At 38.9% G+C, this 21159-nt stretch overlaps 1 protein-coding gene across 1 annotated transcript in view; it reads left to right on the forward strand.

Annotated features, from left to right (window-relative positions):
* The window catches only part of prr5a (proline rich 5a (renal)), a 39965-nt gene that overhangs the window by 4563 nt on the left and 14243 nt on the right, over window positions 1-21159 (forward strand). Inside the window, exons 2-4 of the mRNA XM_057836699.1 lie at window positions 5621-5751; window positions 11049-11174; window positions 20398-20478. Coding sequence (XP_057692682.1) covers window positions 5621-5751; window positions 11049-11174; window positions 20398-20478 — 338 coding nt within the window. The remainder of the gene's footprint in view (window positions 1-5620; window positions 5752-11048; window positions 11175-20397; window positions 20479-21159) is intronic.

Raw genomic sequence — 21159 nt, forward strand, 5'->3', positions numbered from 1 at the left:
TTGTAGAAATAACTGGAAACTCAAGAGACCCATGACATTATGTTCTTCACAAGTGTATGTAAACTTTTGACCACAACTGTATGTTAATAAAAAAAAAAAAAAAAAACAATGTCAAATATTGACATAAAGTGGAAAAAACAGGCATGACTGTATTGTTTAATAAATAAATAAATATATATATATATATATACATATATATTTTTTTTTACAAAGGATATTGCTAGTAGTGAAAACATAGTATATTGTCAGTTAGATATTAGAAAATCTTGACATGATTACATTTTTTAAAACTGCCCAGAGGGAGGGGTCAAGATCTAACACGCTTTGTCCTTGTTCTCCTTGGTATACTAAAATTGCTATTCATTCTTTATGTATCCAGTTAGTTGTCTAAAATTAACCTGTTTTTCGCTTTCACGTCAAGTTTCTGAACTAACTGATCCCTTTTTTCTTGAAAAATCTGAGCAATATTGTACTTAACATGCTAGTTTTGTGAAAAACAATGTCAATTATTGACATAAAGTGCGGAAAAAACAGGCATGACTGTATTGTTTACGATATTTTTTTTTTCTTTCAAAGGATATTGCTAGTAGTGACAACAAAGTATATCGTAAGTCAGCTATTGAGAAAACATTTGACATGATTACATTTTTTAAACTGCCCAGAGGGAAGGCGCAAGATCTAACACGCTTTTTCCTCGTTCTTATTGGTGAGAACGCTAACTAAAACATTTAGGGGTGTGACAATACATTGAAATTGTGATGTATCGCAATATTTTGTATCCCGAAAGGTTATCTATATGCTGCCCACAGGAACTGATATGTGATTCTAAAATAGTGTCAGTGTTTAAAAAAAATAAAAGGATAGGTTGCTAGCAAAAATTTTCAGTAGAATATTGTATATGTTAAGTCGTTGGCTGCCATTGAAGGCTCTGGACGTCCAGTTCAATTTCAATTCAATCCATTTTGACCGTCAAAATAAATTGGTTGTCTCGCAACATCAATGGCTCTGAAACCAGATCATGCACAGCCAGTTTGGGGACATTTAGAGGTCACTTCCTATTCATTTTAGGGCATCTACAGGTCACTTCCTGCTGATTGTGAGTAGTGCAGCAACGATTAATCAATTAACTCGAGTAATTTGATTAGAAAAAGATTTGAACTAAATTTTGCTTCTTTGAGTAGTCGTTTATTTTGAAAGTGTTTGCATTTAGTTTTATTGATTTGGGTGGATACACTGCCCTCTAGTGGCAACAGTGAATATCACTAATTTCACATGGCTGAATTCAGCTGCTCCTTGTTAAGGCCAATATAAGCTAAGTATTAGTTTGAGCTAATGTTTTTTTTAATGCATTTGTAATTTAGTTTATAGGTATATTTAGCCGTTTTTTGGTGGGAATATGTGTTTGAACCATTTAACAGCATTGTAAAAAAAAAAAAAAAAAAAAACATTTGATTAGGGCTGTCAAAATTATCGCGTTAACGGGTGGTAATTACATTTTTTTAATTAATCACGTTAAAATATTTGACGCAATTAACGCACATGCCCCGCTCAAACCGATTAAAATGACAGCACAGTATCATGTGCACTTGTTACTTGTGTTTTTTGGAGATTTTTCGCCCTCTGCTGGCGCTTGGGTGCGACTGATTTTATGGCTTTCAGCACCATGAGAATTGTGTAATTATTGACATCAACAATGGCGAGCTTCTAGTTTATTTTTTGATTGAGAATTTTACAAATTTTATTAAAACGAAAACATTAAAAGGGGTTTTAATATAAAATTTCTATAACTTGTACTAACATTTATCTTTTAAGAACTACAAGTCTTTCTATCCATGGATCGCTTTAACAGAATGTTAATGTTAATGCCATCTTGTTGATTTATTGTTATAATAAACAAATACAATACTTATCTACAGTATGTTGAATGTATATATCCGTCGTGTCTTATCTTTCCATTCCAACAATAATTTACAGAAAAATATGACATATTTTATAGATGGTTTGAATTGCGATGAATTACGATTAATTAATTTTTAAGCTGTGATTAACTCGATTAAAAATTTGACAGCCCTACATTTTATAGAATTTAAGCTGGCAGACTTTTGCTATCTAAGTTAGCTAATTCTTCTTTTGTTGTACTTAGATCGTCATTTATTAACGTTTTAATACTGTTCGAGGCTCAGCTCAGGTGTTTTAATTTTTTTATGTTATGTATGCCTGTCACTGCCTATTCATTTGGGGACAATCCTAGGTCACTTCCTCTTTAGTAAACCCAAATCAACAGGGAGTGACCCAGAAATGCACCAAAATAAAAAGGAAATGACCGAAAGTTGGTAGGTGTCCAATGAACGCATGTCCAAGTAATAATGGATCAGACCAGGTCATTCACAACCAAACTTAACGGTTTTTGGGGCATTTATAGGTCACTTCCTTTTCGTTTTAGGACATTTATAGGTCAATTACTATTTATTTTGACACGGTTCCCATTCATTTTGGGCCGATGCTGGGTCCCTTCGTATTCAATAGCCCTAAAATCAACAGAAAGTGACCTGTAAATGGCCCAAAATGAACAGGAAATGATTGAAAATCCACAGGAAATTACCTGAAATGCACCAAAATTAACTCATTGACGGCCATAGCATAAGGGGAGTTTAAGGGGGGGGCAGGGGGTCCAGGCCACCCAATGGCCGAAAACTGTCATTGCATGTAATTGACTTTCCTATATATATATATATATATAAGTTGTAAAGCATTAAAGGAAACAACAAAAATTAGTAAACGGACAAAAAAGATTTTTATAATTGGTCAAAATAATTTTTCGAACAGATCATGTGACTAGCACCTTAAACAGTCATTTGCTTTGCATATTATTTAAAAAAAAAAGAAGGAGGGAAATTTTATTTTTCAAATGATTTTTACCTTTGTTTGAATTTATTTATTTATTTATTTTTTTAAACTTTTGGCGGGATTTAAGGACTTAGACACACAATATGGCCCCTACACAAAAAGGACTGCTAAAATCAAAGAAAACGTTTTAAATTAAAAATTAAATGTGTGCAAATGCAAATATTTGATTCCCAAATATTTTTTCGCATTCAAAAACTTTTTTTCTATGATTGAAATGCTTTTTTTTTTTTTTTTTTTTTTTTTTTTTTGATTGAAGTGATTTTTCGTTTGAAAATATGTATTTTTTTTGTTGAATAATAAAGACACAAATGTCCTAGCCAAAATGTGGCCCAAACGCAAAACAACATTACTTCAATCAGTTGCTTCAAAAAAAAAATGACTTCAATTCCCCCCAAAAAATTCAAAGAAAAATATATTTCAAATGCATTTTTTGGAGTTTCAGATTGATTTTTGCATTCAAACACATTTTTTGATAGAATAATGAAGACACAAATCTACCTCCATATGGCTCCGCCCAGGGGATACCATTTTTGACTGGGGTAACTACATTGGCACGACACTGGCCGGTGTACCTTATTCAATGGATGACGTTCTTGGCGAAAAGTATAGCTGTCCTAACCAGCCTGATTTAGAATTCCCCTCAAGAATGATGGGAAACAAAAAAAACGCTCATTTTCAACTTATTATTATAAATATTCTTGTAAGTTAATTTTATTGCTGACACTGCGTTTTGGGGTCATCAACATGTTGTGCCCCCCCCGGCCCAAAAGTCAAACTCCACCTATGGGCCATAGACGTCCAATCCGTTTGAAGTGTGAGGGTGGCAATAAATGAACAAATGGATTGGATGTTTACAAGTGATAAACTCATTTCAATTCACAGTAAAAGGATGAAAATAGCTTGTTTTTCGTTTTATTAGTTGTGTAGTAGAATATCCTAGAATGATTTCCTGACCCATATATCGATGAGATCATTGTTATCGTAAGCCTTGTATCGCAAATCTACAGTGGGGAGAACAAGTATTTGATACACTGCCGATTTTGCTGGTTTCCCCACTTGCAAGCCATGTAGAGGTCTGTAATTTGTATCATAAGTTCTCTGCAACTGTGATGGACGGAATCTAATACAAAAATCCAGAAAATCCGATTGTCTAATTTTTAAATAATAAATATGTATTTAAATGCATGAAATAAGTATTTGATACATTACCAGCTAGTAAATAGTTCGGCTCTCAGTTCTTTTTTAAGAACCCCTTCTGTTCTCCACTCATTACCGGAAGTAACTGCACCTGTTTGAACTTGTTACCTGTATAAAAGACACCTGTTCACATGCTCAAACAAACAAACTCCAACCTCTCCACAATGGCCAAGACCAAAGATCTGTGTAAGGACATCAGGGATAAAATAATAGACCTGCACAAGGCTGGGATGGGCTACAGGAAAATAAGCAAGCAGCTTGGTGAGAAGGTAACAACTGTTGGAGCGATTATTAGAAAATGGAAGAAGTTCAAGTTGACGGTCAATCTGCCTCGTTCTGGGGCTCCGTGCAAGATCTCACCTCGTGGGGCATCACTGATCATGAGGAAGGTGAGGGATCAGCCCAGAACTACACGGCAGGACCTGGTCAATGACCTGAAGAGAGCTGGAACCACAGTCTCGAAGAAAACCAATTGGAAACACATTACGCCGTCATGGATTAAAATCCTACAGCGCACGCAAGGTCCCGCTGCTGAAGCCAATGCATGTCCAGACACGTCTGAAGTTTGCTACTGACCATCTGGATGATCCAGAGGAGCAATGGGAGAAGGTCATGTGGTCGGATGAGACCAAAATTGAACTTTTTGGGCTAAACTCGGCTCGTCGTGTTTGGAGGAAAAAGAAGGATGAGTACAACTCCAAGAACACCATCCCAACTGTGAAACATGGAGGAGGAAACATTTTTGGGGGCTGCTTCTCTGCCAAGGGTACAGGACGACTGCACCGTATTGAGGGGAGGATAGATGGGGATATGTATCGCCAGATCTTTGCTGACAACCTCCTTCCTTCAGTGAGAGCCCTTAAGATGGGTCGTGGCTGGGTCCCAAAGCACACAGCCAAGGCAACTAAAGAGTGGCTCCTTAAGAAGCATCTTAAGGTCCTGGAGTGGCCTAGCCAGTCACCAGATCTGAACCCGATAGAAAATGTATGGAGGGAGCTGAAAGTTTGTGTTGCCCGCGGCAGCAGCCCCAAAACCTGAAGGCTCTGGAGAAGATCTGCATGGAGGAGTGGGCCAAAATCCCTGCTGCAGTGTGTGCAAACCTTGTCAAGGACACAGGAAACGTTTGGTATCTGTAATAGCAAACAAAGGTTTCTGTACCAAATATTAAGTTGGATTTTTGTGATGTATCAAATACTTATTTCATGCAATTAAATGCAAATTTATTATTTAAAAATCATACAACGTGACTTTCTGTTTTTTTGTATTAGATTCGGTCCCTCACAGTTGAATAGAACTTATGATACAAATTACAGACCTCTACATGCTTTGCAAGTGGGAAAACCAGCAAAATCGGCAGTGTATCAAATACTTATTCTCCCCACTGTAGCTACAACTAACATTTTTTTCCCCCTGTGATCATTCATTTTTCCATAACTGACTATCCGGCGAACGTCTATTACTGTACAGCCAATGCATGAATTTTCCTGAAAATTCTAAGATCACTGTTTCCACGTAGATGCTGGACGGACTCAGGCGGCGGCACGCCTCACGTTCCTCCCCGCGGCCCCTCTCCCTCAACTTCAGCACCTTCTCGGCGCCTCCCCCGAGCCCGGACTTGGACGGCGGCAATGAGCATCCAATCAGGAGGTGAGCATCACTCACCCGTCAAGATTAACGCTTCCTAAAACCCAGCTTTCCGGGTAATCTACTTATCCGCGTGCCGTTAAATCCCACCGTCTCTCGTCTCCATCAAGTCGAAACCGTCTTTTGATGTTTATACTGCATAATTTGATCCAGTAGAAGTACACCGACCCGACTGGGAAGGACGACCGTATTCGTCAGATTATAAATCGCAGTCACGAAAAAAGTGCAGGATGAAGAAGGGAATAAATACATGTCAGACTGGAGTTTTAAGCAGGGGTGAATGTGGCTAGAATTTCTTGCCGGAACTCTCTTGGCATGAATGTCGCCATGGAGCCAGAATTTTTTTTTTTTGGTGGGGGGGGGGTGGATGTCAAACCTCCTAAAACCACTGAAATGCAGAGAAAACTGTTTTAAGCACAGTTATACCTAGGGATGGGAATCGAAATCCGATTCCAATTCCGAACCGGTTCCTAGTGTTTGGAGGCCTCGACATCACAATGAAAAAGCCTGAACGATCCGTTTAACGATTCCTAAAGACACGTATTGCGTCGTGACGTGTCTTGTTGTCTAGACGCGTCAAACTAGCATGGCGCCAAGAACCACTCGCTCCAAAGTTTGGCTACAGTTCACCAGGAAAGAGGGTGAAAATGAAAGGTTACGATGGTTTAGCACGAGCATTGCAGCCGTAAACATAACAATGACGTAGGTTAAAACGCACGAAAGTGTGTCTTCACTTCACGAGGAAACATTACAACAAAGCGACTTGCAGTCATTGCAAGGTGGAGATAACTGCATCGGGAGGGAATGAATACGACAGCACAGAGACGCGAAGGCCCTGTCCTGGCTATACAGCTAGCTAAACTCCCAAATGACGATGCAGAAGACGTTGGTATAATTTGCTGACTTTATTCAACCATCACTTGAAGAGTGAAACTAAAAATAGAAATGAAACAAATCAATTTCGTCCCCAATAACAAACAGGTTTGCATCAACGTAAATCAGCGATGATTAGCAGCTAATACAAGAATAATAAACGGTTAGCATGCGTTCGCTAGCATTAGCACATCGTTCAAACCACTACACAACTGGATTTAAGTGTCCGATCGCGAGTGGAAACGCACCACAACAACAACAACAACACAAAAGATGATACATACAGGCGTTGCCTCTGTAGATATTTTACAAACATTAACAAAGAACGTCGGCTCGTAGCAGTGTTTCCCTCTCTTACTAACTCGCTCACTCGCTTGGATGCGGCATTTCTTCTTCGTGTGTAAGCGCGCTCTTCTTCACGTGAGCGCATTCTTCTTCGCGTGAGGAAGCACAAGGGCGCCCCCACTTGAGCGTGAAAGCGCCATAAAAACTAAAAGGCATGCGTTAATGGTAAATAATACACTTTGCCAGGAGTCCCCAAACTACGGCCCGCCTCCACATTTGGTCCGGCTCCCCGAACAATTTATTTATTTTTTTTTCACTCGTGTTATTTATTTCCTGTCTTTTTCTGTGAAGAACTCAGAGAGGGTTATTTGGTTATTATCTTTTTAATTAATAGTGTTTTTATTATTATTATTATATTATATTATTATTTTTATTTTATTTACTTTTGTTCCGTGAAGAATCCAGAAAGGGTCATTCGAGTGTGGCTTTCTGAAAAACAATACATTTTTACATTTAGGCACTCTGCAATGTCACACTTTTCTGTTACAAACTGACCCCGGCCCCTCATCAGAGAAGGGAAAAGTTATGTGGCCGTCACAGGAAAAGTTTGGGGACCCCTGCGTTTAACACATATTGCCAAAGGCAGAACAACGACCTATATTCCAATATAAACCAATATTTTTTATTTCTATTAGAAAAAAGTTTCAGTAAAATGTTACACATTCTTGTGTATTTGCCACTTATTGCCACAGTTAACATTGAGGCTTTGGGCCTCTTTTGACCTCGTTGTGAGTTTGTAAGGTTGTGACTTCTGATTGAACAAACTCGATGCCAATCAAAATGTTTGTTTTTTCCCCCCAAATTAGAATCGACAAGAGAATCGATAAAGAATCGTTAAGCAATATCGATAATGGAATCGGAATCGTAAAAATCCTATCAATTCCCATCCCTAGTTATACCTATAACGCATACACACAAATAAATTGTTTTACACATGCATTAGGCTACCGTATTATACATAGTGTCATAAGGCATACAGTGAGGTGAAAAAAAGTATTTGAAAACCCTGCGATATTGCAAGTTCTCCCACTTAAAATTGATGGGCCGGTTTGAGATTTTCATGGTAGGTGCTTGCCCGCTGTGAGAGACAATATAAAATTGTTATAACCGTAATGTATGGACTATAAGGCGCACCTGTCTATAAGCCGCCAGCCATCAATTTTGACACGAAAATGGTTTTTGTTCAGAGATAAGCCGCACTGGACTATGGGATAGTTACACCAGTAACAGTTTTTTCGATAGCCACATCATTAGACTGTCATAAGACCAAATGAACCACCATAAAGCTTTGAACCAATTGGCTGCAAAGCTTCAATGCTTCAAGAAGTTTCATTTGGCCATCACTGCTCCCTTAGAGACAGTAAACCTTTGCTGCCACCTGCTGTCAACATTGTTGTCGTCCAACATGCCTCCTAGCATGCATTGCAGCGTTACCGGCAAATTTTCTCATTTTTAAATGGATGTAAAATATCCGAGCTGGACATAAATGGAGTTAGTGACATATTTGCCGGATGACACTTAATGACAGCTCTCATAAGCTTTCATTAATGCCTATGATAGTGTCATGTCATAATTATGATGGTCTCATGACAGTCTAATAGTGCCACTGTCAAATAAAGTGTTGCCAAATACCATAACTAATAAGGTTGTAACGGTACATGTATTTGTATTGAACCGTTTCGGTACGGGGTGCTCGGTTCAGAACGGAGGCGTACCGAACGAGTTTCTGACGTAATATAACCCTTACTTTTCGAGTCTGCGAGTCGATCGGGTTACAGTTTCTTTGTGTAGATTATATTTACTCCGTCTTCTCTGCTATAATGAGGACCAACACGAGAGGACAGTATAACCCAGAAACGTCAACGGCGCGACAACGTGGCCACCGCGAGAACGCAGTGAAACGCTGGCGTTAAAGTCAATCAGCCAATGCACACTAGTCGCAGTGCGGCCGCGTGTTAGACGCGTCCCAGAAGCGGCTCAACACGACGCACATCGAAAAGAACGGCAGAGTTTATTATTTGACGCGAGATGCGGCCCTCTTGCGTCAATACTACTAGCTAGGATCAGGCAGACCGGAAGTCACTCGTGTAAAAATACAGTGGATCCGGTCGATTTTCAAACTAATATGCAATCGTAACCCACTTTTTGAGTCCATCAGATCTCTTGAGTGGTAGATCGGGGCACAGTTGACTTGTCTTTGTTGATTTACTGCTGTCTTCTCTGCTATAATAATAACCAACATGGCCCCGTGTTCAATACAAAACCCTCCTACCACAACAAAACAAGTAGGAACTAATATTCACATAGGAACTAAAGTTATACAAAATAAAATACAAGATATAAATGAATACTCCATCACGTTTGTAAAATACAAACACATAATAAAATAAATAATAGCCCATTTAAATAAAATAAATTGAAATGAGCTAAAACACCTGTAATTAAATAATAAGAATAATACACAGATCCTGCTTACACAATTAAATTTATTAATTTCTGTGTGGCGCTTTAACTTGTGAAAATCCACCAATAAAGCTTTTGAAAACTGTTCATGAGGGGAAAAAAATGATTAATTGAGGCATTTCATTTGTAAAATCCATGTTAAAATCTTTGTCATTGGGATTGCTTTTCTCTTTAGCACAGGACTTCTTTTTTTCTTCTTTCTTTCAGAAAGAAAGCTCATCAATATGCGAGGTCTGAAAGGCAAATTGTTGTTGGATTATCTTTAAATAACTGCTACTTTTTGAGCAGAGTTCTAGCTTTGTATAGGCTAATGTTCCTATTGTTGAAAGCACAAAAGTGTGTAATAAACTAGCACATTTATATTTTGCATTTTGTTTTCTTACTGTACCGAAAATGAACCGAACTGTGACCTCAAAACCGAGTTACGTACCGAACAGAGATTTTTGTGTACCGTTACACCCCTAATAGCTATAGTGCCGCAATGCATGCTATGAGGCATGTTGGGCGATAACAGTGTTGACAGCAGGTGGCAGCAGAGGTTGACTATCTCCCTTAAGGTATTTGTGATGGCCAAATGAAGCTTCTTAAAGCAATGAAGCTTTGCAGCGAATTGGTTCAAAGCTTCATGGTGGTTCATTTGGTCTTATGGCAGTCTTATGAAGCTGCTGTCAAATAAAGTGTTACCTATTAACCCAAATAAATCTACAAATAAGCTGCACTAGACTATAAGCCGCAGGATTCAAAATAAGGGGGAAAAAGTAGCGCTTTATAGTCCGAAAATTATTATTATCTTCATTATTTTTTCTCAATGCTGGGCACTCACTGCTGGAGTTAAATGCAAAAGAAGAGTTAAATGGCAGGTTTCAATATTGGATTTATTGCCAGGAACGTGAAAACAAAGCTCTTCAAAACACAACTGGTAACCGCAAACAGCATGCATGGGACAAAAACGTAACCTGAAGACACTGTCGAAGCTTCCTTCTGAAGGTCCAACAAGTGAAAACACACTGGCACAGAACAAGACACAAGACGAGCATATAAGGAGTACGACTAATGACTAACAGGAGTGTGCAATCAGGTAATCGTGGGTGGAAAACGAAGCTGACAAAGTTAACACAAATTAACAGGAACCCACCAAATTAAAACTGGGCAGGCAGGAACATTTATCAACGCCGCTGACGGCAGCGTTTAACACTTCTGAACTACTCTACCAACTCCAGAAGTAGATTTATGGCTGTTGTGTGATAAAAACAAAGAAATCAAACCTGAGTATAAGTTGCAGCCCAGCCAAACTATGAAGAAAATGCAACTTATAGTCCAGAAAATGCAGTATTTTATTGTCGTGTAATGTAATTAGCGTACTTCCTACTTGCTCGCTGAGTGACAAGCACTTGGCTGGTGCTTACCCCGCACTTTTACTGGCATCTTTGTGTTGCATAAATATTTGTTGGCATCAATGCCGCTATTGTTTGTGAATCCCATCGGTGCCTCTGTTCTCTCCACTCTCGAAAACTCGGGGCGGCGTCCGTCCTTCTCTCTTATCTTGTATAACTCCACCGTTTTTTACTCCTATCGTCGTCTCTGTTTTGCTAACCAATGTCTTCGATGACTCCCGTAAGGACTCTGCACCGCCTCAAGCTGATGAGCTCGCCCAGCCTTAGCGAGCTAGCTAAGAGCGACAAGGGTTCACCGGAGGACAGAGGCGAGAAGCAGAAGAGGGCGGGAGCTAATGCCACCTGGAACAGGTATGTTTATTTGGGTTGTCGCTAGGGTTGCCAACTCCCTGAAAAAATTGGTGGAGCCGGCCAGCCTCATAACCGTCACCCTTTAATTATTTTTTTTGTATGTAAAAAATGATTTAAAAATAAATAAATAAATAATAATTGTGATATAATAATTTGACCCCATGTGAGCTCAATATGTGACATGCACTTTTGTTTCTGAATACGGGATGATTCCGGTTTTCAAGGGACGGTTGGCAACCCTCGTTGTGGCAACCCTGCATATTCCCACTTCAAAATAAACAATATTCCAACAAGGAATTTATGACCGCCAAACAATTTGAAAACCACAAATCTACAACTCTACCTGTTTATTTAACTGCTAAATCAGTTCATGGTCATGGGAAAGACTGGAGTCTATCCCAGCTGCAAGGCCAGAGGTGAGATATGGCCTGGATTGGTTGCTAGCCAACTGTAGAGACTGACTACAGTCGTCAGCAAGTATTTTACCTCTTTCAGGGACGGTTTTTCCGATTCAAAAGCTATCATTAGCTTAACTTGTTGATTGCCAGCCCAGGTCACAGAGTACTGTATGTGTTAGTTAGTTAGTTAGGTAGTTTGTAAAAGAGGTAAATTGATATTCAAAACACCTATTGCTGTCAGTGGCAGCTATGTGAAGTCACAAGAGATGTATCAAACAAAATAAAAAGATAAATAAATCAACTTCCCAGAGAAAAATGAACACAGGCCAGATTTATTTGAATTCATGGACAGTGATCCCTCGCTATTTCGCGCTTTAAACTTCGCGCCCTCAGTCCATCGCAGATTTTTTTTCCAATTACGAGGCGTATTCAAAAAGTAATGCACCCAACTTTATTACAGTGGGGAGAACAAGTATTTGATACACTGCCGATTTTGCTGGTTTTCCCACTTGCAAAGCATGTAGAGGCCTGTAATTTGTATCATAAGTTCTCTTCAACTGTGAGGGACGGAATCTAATACAAAAAAAACAGAAAATCATGGTGTATGATTTTTAAATAATAAATTTGCATTTAATTGCATGAAATAAGTATTTGATACATCACAAAAATCGAACATAATATTTGGTACAGAAACCTTTGTTTGCTATTGCAGATACCAAACATTTCCTGTAGTCCTTGACAAGGTTTGCACACACTGCAGCTGGGATTTTGGCCCACTCCTCCATGCTGAAGGGGAAACGATATCGTCATCGCACACACCATATAACTGTTTGCATTAGTCTAACACATATATAGTCTAACACATACATATGGTACAGGTTTTCGTAGGCACCGTCTAACTGTTTGCATTAGGCTAACACACGTAATATAATTAATCAGGAAATGTGTATCATTTTCATATTTACGGTAGGACTACACTACTAATATAAAATAAATAGCACACCATAGTTTAATGAGAAGAAATAGAGATACACAATGCCGTCTTATCACAAGAGTGACGCACATACTCGGGGAATCTGCTCTCAGCAAACTCCAAGGACAAAGCGCTTTGTCCTAAAACAAGCACCACCAGCCCGGACAGCAAAGTTGATAGCGGGCGTCCCAATCCGCGCACGAACCTAAACCGCCCAAAACCGGCCACAGCGGGGGCGGCCCCAAAGCAACGCCCAGAAACGCCTTCGACGAGACCCGCGTCAGCAAAGACTTCAAAAAGACTGGACACTGAGATAAGACAGATTTTCTTCTGCTCGGAAACATGTAGCCTTGTTTTGGATCCAGAATTGTCCCTCCGTCGTCTGTTTTTGCCTTGTCTTTGACCATTGTCGACGAATAAATTGTCAACCTGTTTTCGGCGAGTGTTCTTCAAGCTTTTGAAACATGGAGTCAGTGTGCAAAGGGTTAACACAGGAACGCGCGGAGTTTAGCTTCCTCCTTAGCCTGGCTCCTCGGGGGAGTCAGCGACGGAGCACATTTCCGTTCTGTTGCCGGCCTCCCCGTGCAGTTTGGGCTGGGAGGACTAAATTCCTTCAGTTGGTGACCCGACGTGATGGTTTGACGACGTGATAGGCCCAGACGACGGAGGGGATGGACGAACGGCTGCGGAAGAGTCAACTGGAGCCCTTTTAGGTGCACCGCTAAAAGCCGAAAAGGTAAAAAGACGTTTTGTCATAATTTAAGGCGGGTGAAAGTTGGCTTGAAGCGACCTTCGACCATTTTGTGTTTTGTCTAACTGTGATTTGTGCATTCGGTTGAAGGAATAAGGGGAAACAAGTGTAGTGTAACATCAGTCTTCATTAGTCTTAGCACTAGAGGGGTAGATTCAGAAAGAGTGCAACATATACGCCATGCGTCGCGTAGTTTAGGCTGGGCGAAGGAAAAAAAAAAAAGAAAAAACAGGACAAGCTTAGGTTATTAGGAAGCGGTGTCCCCGGAGCCTCATTAAATTGCGAGAAACTTAACAACACAAAAGAGGTTGTGAGCCGGTGCCTGCGCCTGTCGCGCGCACTTGCGCGCGCACGTCTATGTGCGCTCGCAACCGCGCGACCCTCTCCATTCCTTTCCTACATACTAAAATACTATAATTATATCACAAATACTAAATAAAATGCTAAAATAAATATGTAAGAGGATCCTGCTAAAATAAAAAATAAAAGAACAATAATTTAGAAAATACTAAGAAAAAAAAAAAAAAAAAAAACACTCTAAGACTAAAAACTAAAAAACCATTAGCCAGTTACTGGCTACTCATTCCTAAATATTAAATAAAAGAACAATAATTTAGAAAATACTTAAACACCAATCTTCCGTGAACACCAGACCCCCACCCCTTTATCAACTTCACCCTCCCCACTCGCGCTTCCCAACCACAGGTTGGGACACAGCGTTTCCCTCCCGCTCAGGCTGGTTGGCTCCTAGACAACAGGTTGTTGTTTCCCGATTTGATGTGGTGGGACATACGTAATATATACATGCGCATGTATGCATATACATACAAAGATATGTGTATGGGATAGATATGGGCATGTATATTTGAGTATAGAGTAGATGCGACGACCCACTTTTTAAGTTAGATGAGGGGTCTGTTACGCGCAATATGTGTATGCATTTATATGTATATTTAGAGGTATACATATAAATTTGGATAGACATATACTTGTCCTGAAGGTTGTGGTGGTTTGGCTGGCGGGCAGCGTCAGGCCGGGCCAAAGCCACCGGGACTGGAACGTAGCGGTTCCGCACCTCAGGGCTGACGAGTCGGAGGTTTGAGAGCTGGGTTGTGGAGGCCCTAGGAAGTGGTCCCCCCTTAAAAAAGAATAAAGGTATTAAGCCCGCTGTTGGAAGTGACGCCCAACAGCAAAGAGGGCCTCGCTGCTTGCGGTAAGCAGAACAATAAACATGGCCATGAACACATTCGCCCAGCGGAGATTTAGGTCAGGGACCCGTGACAAATGGCTATATGAATGCGCTAAGGAGGGCTGTGAGGGTACAGGGAAGAAATTAGACGAGTTGTTGTGTCGTGTAGTCTCTAGTTAAAGTAAGTGGACGTTTTGTTTTGCTTAGTGTTGTTCGAAATGAAGCCGAAAAAATAGGAAGCGCCCCTGTTAACGTTCTGGGAGACAGCCGTTGGCATGGCGCCTGGAGTTGGGCTATCTGATTAGAAAAGAACACTGTGTTCAAAATAAGGAGGGCGGGCCGTCGGTGGCCCCTATTTGCAACATGGGGTCCTCGACGGCATCCGCTGGGTTGTTTGCCAAGATTGATTATAAGGGGAGGCTAGAATTGAAGCTGGGAATTTTCCAGTCCTTGTTTAACATTTTAAGATAAAATTGAGAGCCAAAAAAGGGACAATATGTAAAAAATTCTAAAAAATCAGTAGATCTGATTAGAAAAGGAACACAGTGTTCAAAATGAGGTGCGCGGGCCGATGGGCGGGAGGCCCCTCTTGCTCTTGTTCAGGCCAAGCAGAGCAAGGAGGGCTGAAGTCCCTGGATGTTTGGTAAAGTTATAGATTTTAAAAAAAAAAAAAAAAAAAGCTTTTTCTAACAAGAAGATTTTTACTCACAAAAGAATGTAGAGAAACAAAAGAATATTAAAGTGATGCGTTCAACCACGAACTTACAATTATTAGAATAACAAACATGCAAACCGAACCAGCAAAGAACACCTTAAAATTAGTAACGGGGAATTGATATCATGGCTCGCTTCTAGTATGACGAATAGTTTGAAATGTAATTTTTAGGGGATTCAAGCATGATGAATATGGGGAAAGTGTCACTTTTGGATCACATGTTGATAGAATTGGCTGTCGTGAATTCAGCTGGGATCCAAAGAACAACAGGATAACTTTATTGATTTTAGTTTTGATATAAGAAGACAATTAAAATTGAACTAATTTTTGCTGTTATGAAAATAGAGTAGGAAATAAGTGGCCAACTTTGTCGAGACAGGCCATGACCAAAGTTAATTGACAAATTATCAAATAGGGGGCCACAATAAAACATGTAACAATGCAATATAAGAATTGTAAATATTTGAGCTAATTGACATTCATAACACCCCTTAAAGTAACTAGAACATCTTTGAAAAAAAAAAAAAAAAAAAGCAAATGGTTCTTTCATAACACTTATCACGATTCCAAATTTACATCGGAGATAACGTTCCCAGAATGAGATAAATAGTAAGTCTTATTAGTTTTTATTTTTATCTTAACTTGGATATTTTCTTTTCATTGTTGACACTTGAAGGAAATAATTTCATTTAGTATATTTTCTTTTCCTTTTGCACTTTCGTAAAACTGATTTTGGAGTTATTTTGTAGTTCCGTTTAATTTGGAGTCTATAGAAGCTAATTTAAGTTTGAGATGCCTTGCCTAAAGGGTTAAAGTTTAGGAAAGAGCAAAGTTTTAAAGTGGGTCATCTCAAGCTCAAGTCTCTGGTTGTTTTGGTAAAACGATAGATAAGACAGTCCTTCCCTAGCCACTATTGACTCCCGGAAGAATGCGGAGGGAGAATCTCCTATATGTGTTAATTTTGATATACGGGACAATGTAAAAGTGGATTTAGGTTTTTAAAAAGACTTGAAAATGCCAGATTCCACTAAAATATAATCTTTTGGGTCACCTGCGGATAGAATTGGGCTATCCTTGCAAAAAAGAAATCAAGAAATGAATAAAATAAAATAAAAAAGGGGAATAAGACATTTTCACCAATTTCATGATCTGGGATGAAAAGACAAGACCAATGTAGGTAAATTTTGTGCTTTGAAATTATAGGGGAAATTAGCAACCAATTTTTTAAGAGAAAGACCACAGTAGGAATCGAATTAACAAATTACATAAGAGGGGAGGAATTAAATTTGAGAACGTAAACAAACACGGGCATCGTGCCAAATGCAATTTATTATGCTGGGGAAGTTGCTTATGTTAAAAGTTAAGAATAATACTCGAACGATACAACGATAATGAGACAGAATCTAGAGATGAGTTAATTTAATTTCAGAATACCTTTCCAAGTCTACTGCCTATAAATACAATTTCCCCAGTATAAGACAATTTTTATGTTTTCATTTTGGATTTTTGTTCTTGATCTTTTGATGAATTACTCTCATGTGATATTTTTCCATTCCTTTGGACACCTTTATGGAACAGATTTTTATTTTTAAGGACTTGAATAATATTTAAAAAAAACAAACAAAAAAAGGAGGAGTGGAGAAAGTGTTGTTTAGTTCCATGTCTGTGCTAACTGTATTTTTCATATTTTTTTAGAATTTTTTCTAAAAATTCTATTCATCTATTTCTATTCTTTTCCATTTTTTATAAAAAGTCAAACTGGTTGACTTGCATTTATTCTATTGATCCTATTCACTGGTTTGTTATTTTGCAATTATTTTCGGGGGACCTAATTGTTTCACAAAAGGGGAGAAAGATACATATTTTGAATGACATAAGGAACAAAGGAAAAGGCATCACTTTCCAAGACATAAATATTTTAATTATTGCTGAGTGGCTTTGTTTGGGATCTGAATTGGACATGAGGGGTTTGTAAACTGGAAATAATAAGACATATAAATGTTTTTGTGTTGATTGTTGCAATGGTAACCATTGAACAGTTTAAACGTGTAGTAGACAACCACACACTGTAGAAATGAATGTACAACTCCCATCCTTTGACAAAATGATTCCTTGTGACTAGGGTTGTTGACGATCAATATTATTAAGCTTATTGGTAAAAAAAAAAAAAAAAAAAAAAAAAAAAAAAAAAAAAGGAGTTAGAATCTCAAATGATGGCATTTAGACCACCATAGGGGATAGTTTTTGATTTGGTCTAGATAATTGGGGTATCACACAAGCTGATGTAACTTGGGAATGATAACATGTACTGGGTATTCATAATGCACTTTGAGTAGTAGCTATGAGTGATATAGCCATGCTTACAATTGCAATTGTGGGCATGGCTAGAGGGGGTTAAGTGGGCAAAGATAACACCAACATTATTACTGAAAGTTAATATGGATGCGGACAACTGTAAACTGTAACTGTAGTTTAGCTTCCTCCTTAGCCTGGCTCCTCGGGGGAGTCAGCGACGGAGCACATTTCCGTTCTGTTGCCGGCCTCCCCGTGCAGTTTGGGCTGGGAGGACTAAATTCCTTCAATGCGGATCTTCTCCAGAGCCTTAAGGTTTCGGGGCTGCTGCCGGGCAACACGGACTTTCAGCTCCCTCCATAGATTTTCTATCGGGTTCAGATCTGGTGGCTGGCTAGGCCACTCCAGGACCTTAAGATGCTTCTTACGGAGCCACTCTTTAGTTGCCTTGGCTGTGTGCTTTGGGTCGTTGTCATGCTGGAAGACCCAGCCACGACCCATCTTCAGGGCTCTCACTGAAGGAAGGAGGTTGTCAGCCAAGATCTGGCGATAATTAGCCCCATTCATCCTCCCCTCAATACGGTGCAGTCGTCCTGTACCCTTGGCAGAGAAGCAGCCCCAAAAAATGATGTTTCCTCCTCCATGTTTCACGGTTGAGATGGTGTTCTTGGGGGTTGTACTCATCCTTCTTTTTCCTCCAAACACGACAAGCCGAGTTTAGACCAAAAAGTTCAATTTTGGTCTCATTCGACCACATGACCTTCTCCCATTGCTTCTCTGGATCATCCAGATAGTCAGTGGCAAACTTCTGGCGTGTCTGGACATACACTGGCTTCAGCAGCGGGACCTTGCGTGCGCTGTAGGATTTTAATCCATGACGGCGTAATGCGTTTCTGATGGTCTTCTTCGAGACTGTGGTTCCAGCTCTCTTCAGGTCATTGACCAGGTCCTGCCGTATAGTTCTGGGCTGATCCCTCACCTTCCTCATGATCAGTGATGCCCCACGAGGTGAGATCTTGCACGGAGCCCCAGAACGAGGCAGATTGACCATCAACTTGAACTTCTTCCATTTTCTAATAATCGCTCCAACAGTTGTTACCTTCTCACCAAGCTGCTTGCTTATTTTCCTGTAGCCCATCCCAGCCTTGTGCATGTCTATTATTTTATCCCTGATGTCCTAACACAGCTCTTTGGTCTTGGCCATTGTGGAGAGGTTGGAGTTTGCTTATTAAAGTTAACAATGAGTGACAGACGTTTAATGTTTGATCTTGTCACAGACGCCTGGATGCCGAAGCTTCAAAGCGCCGCATGCGTCAATCATCGTTTAACTTGTTAAACAGTTGCTGTGGCAACTCATTGTGTGTAAGTGAGCAGCTTGAGCGGATTTGAGTGGACTCACTCAATTATTATTGTTCTTGTATACTCATTTATTAAAATATATATGTGGCGGAAAATGTGGCCAAATTTCAAAATTGTCCTATATGCATGTGTGATACATGATTGGAAAGCTTAAAATCTTAATTTTCTGGGGGAAGAAACATTTTGAACAGGAGGGCATTTAAAAAAAATAAATAAATGTTTAAAACCCTAACTCCAGGTGAGAGCATGAGAGAGCATAATTAAAGACACCATGATTTTAATGAGATATTATCGCGTACTTACATTGTTTCGATCCAAAAACTCAGTGTAGCATGTCTCAACGAGTGTCAAGACACAGGTCTGACCGGCTACAGTCGGATTTTTGGGGGATTTTATGGGTGAAACACGGTAATATAACAAGGGACGCACTGCAGAAATCGCAGACATCAAGAAGTGGTGAAGATTTTCTTTTTCAAATATTTACCCTTTTAAACATTTATTTTTTATTTTTTTTTTACATTTAAAAAAAAAAAATCTTTGTTTGGATTGATTATTTACTGTATCATCTAAAATAATTGGGAAAATGCGACAGTAAAAAAAACAAAAACAATTAAGCGATAGTTATGAGGTAGATAACTTTGAACTATTTACAGACACTATTTTTTTCATTGTGACGCAATTTGTTTAAAAGTTTGAAATATGCGGGTGAATAATTTCATGAAGTTGTTTTTTTTAAATGGGTTTTATGGCTGGGTTGAAACAAAAGCAGTTACGCGGTGTCTGTAAACGGGGGTCTCCAGGGTAAAACGAACAAATTAAAAATAGTTCAGGGGCTTAATGCGCCCCAAAACTGCTATGGCAGCATATAGACATATTGTTCTATCAATCACAACAGTTCTTTTGGCTTAAAGCACAGCAGTTTATTTTAAAGAGGGGTGCAAGAGCAGAACCTGCCTTGTCTGTATTTTCCGCCATATACATAAAAGTTTTTTTTTTTTTTTTTAAATTATAATTTGGGGAAAAAAAGTGAAAAAGGGTCTTATATCTATCTCTTTCCAATGCTAAATCTGAATAAATACATTGAACACACAAAAAAATCTTTTTTTTTTAAGTTTTAATTAAAAAAAAAAATCATTTCATTGTATTTAGAATTATTTTTTTAAAATTCTTTTTTATTTTTTACTATTTAAATATTTTTTACCCCCCAATTCAGTTAATTGATTTTATTTAAAATTATTTATATATTTTTTTATTGCCCATCGCAAAATACATGCGAGCAACCCTAATATTACAATTGGATGTCAAAGGGGGGCCACAAACTATTGTCCCATGGGCCGTAATTGGCCCTTGGACTTCAAGTTGGAGACCCCTGCCCTAAATGAATGTAAGGGTTCATGAATAAATTAGCCTTCTTGATTAATCTAAACAGACATTTTGCCACAGAAATTGCATTGGCACACTCAAGACTGGTCACTAGCCAAACTAATGTTTTTGCTGTTAGTTACACAAAAATGTGGTTTTAAGTTAAATTTGTGTGTCCTTGCAGCATCCACAACGCCGTCATCTCAGTCTTCCAGAAGAAAGGTTTGGCCGACAACGAACTTTACGCTCTCAATGAAGGCGTCCGGTAAGTTGTTGTATTGTACTTTCAGTTACTTCATGTAAATTTAGCTAACAGTATATCACCAAGCAAAACTGCATTTTTTTTTTGTTTTACTCTATCTAGAAAACATTTAAAATGCAAACACCAAGGGACGTGCGAGGAATGTGTGTCGAAAAATGATTTTATCAATTAATATTGATATTAAATATTATTATTGCTATTGACATCAATAGATGTCCGCTCCATTTCAGACTGGAATGGATCAAATAAACGTTCATTTGTCCCATCCCAGTCAAAACTGGATTGGACGTCTATCGCCGTCAATGGCAATGAGAGTTAAACGTGTCAGAAACAGAATTTTTATAACTGTAATCCAATTGTAAACATGTACCACTAACCTTCATTAAGCCAATCAGAACACATTTAATATTCAAAATATCTATTTTTTACAAAAAGAAAGGTCAATTTGACGTTTATGACTAAATATACTAATATAAAATAACAACATTAATAATTTCACTGCAAAATATGTGTTAAAATGTTTCATAAATAAAAATGAAACTATTTAAAATAGGCAAAAAACAGGTCTATTTGCCCGCTTCATTTGGCCATCACTGTTTCCTTGGGGAGACAGTCAACCTCTGCTGGCATCTGCTGTCAACACTATTTTCAGCCAACATGCCTCCTAGCATGCATTGCAGCGCT

Source organism: Corythoichthys intestinalis, chromosome 5 (assembly GCF_030265065.1).
Source record: "Corythoichthys intestinalis isolate RoL2023-P3 chromosome 5, ASM3026506v1, whole genome shotgun sequence".
NCBI classification, from domain to species: domain Eukaryota; kingdom Metazoa; phylum Chordata; class Actinopteri; order Syngnathiformes; family Syngnathidae; genus Corythoichthys; species Corythoichthys intestinalis.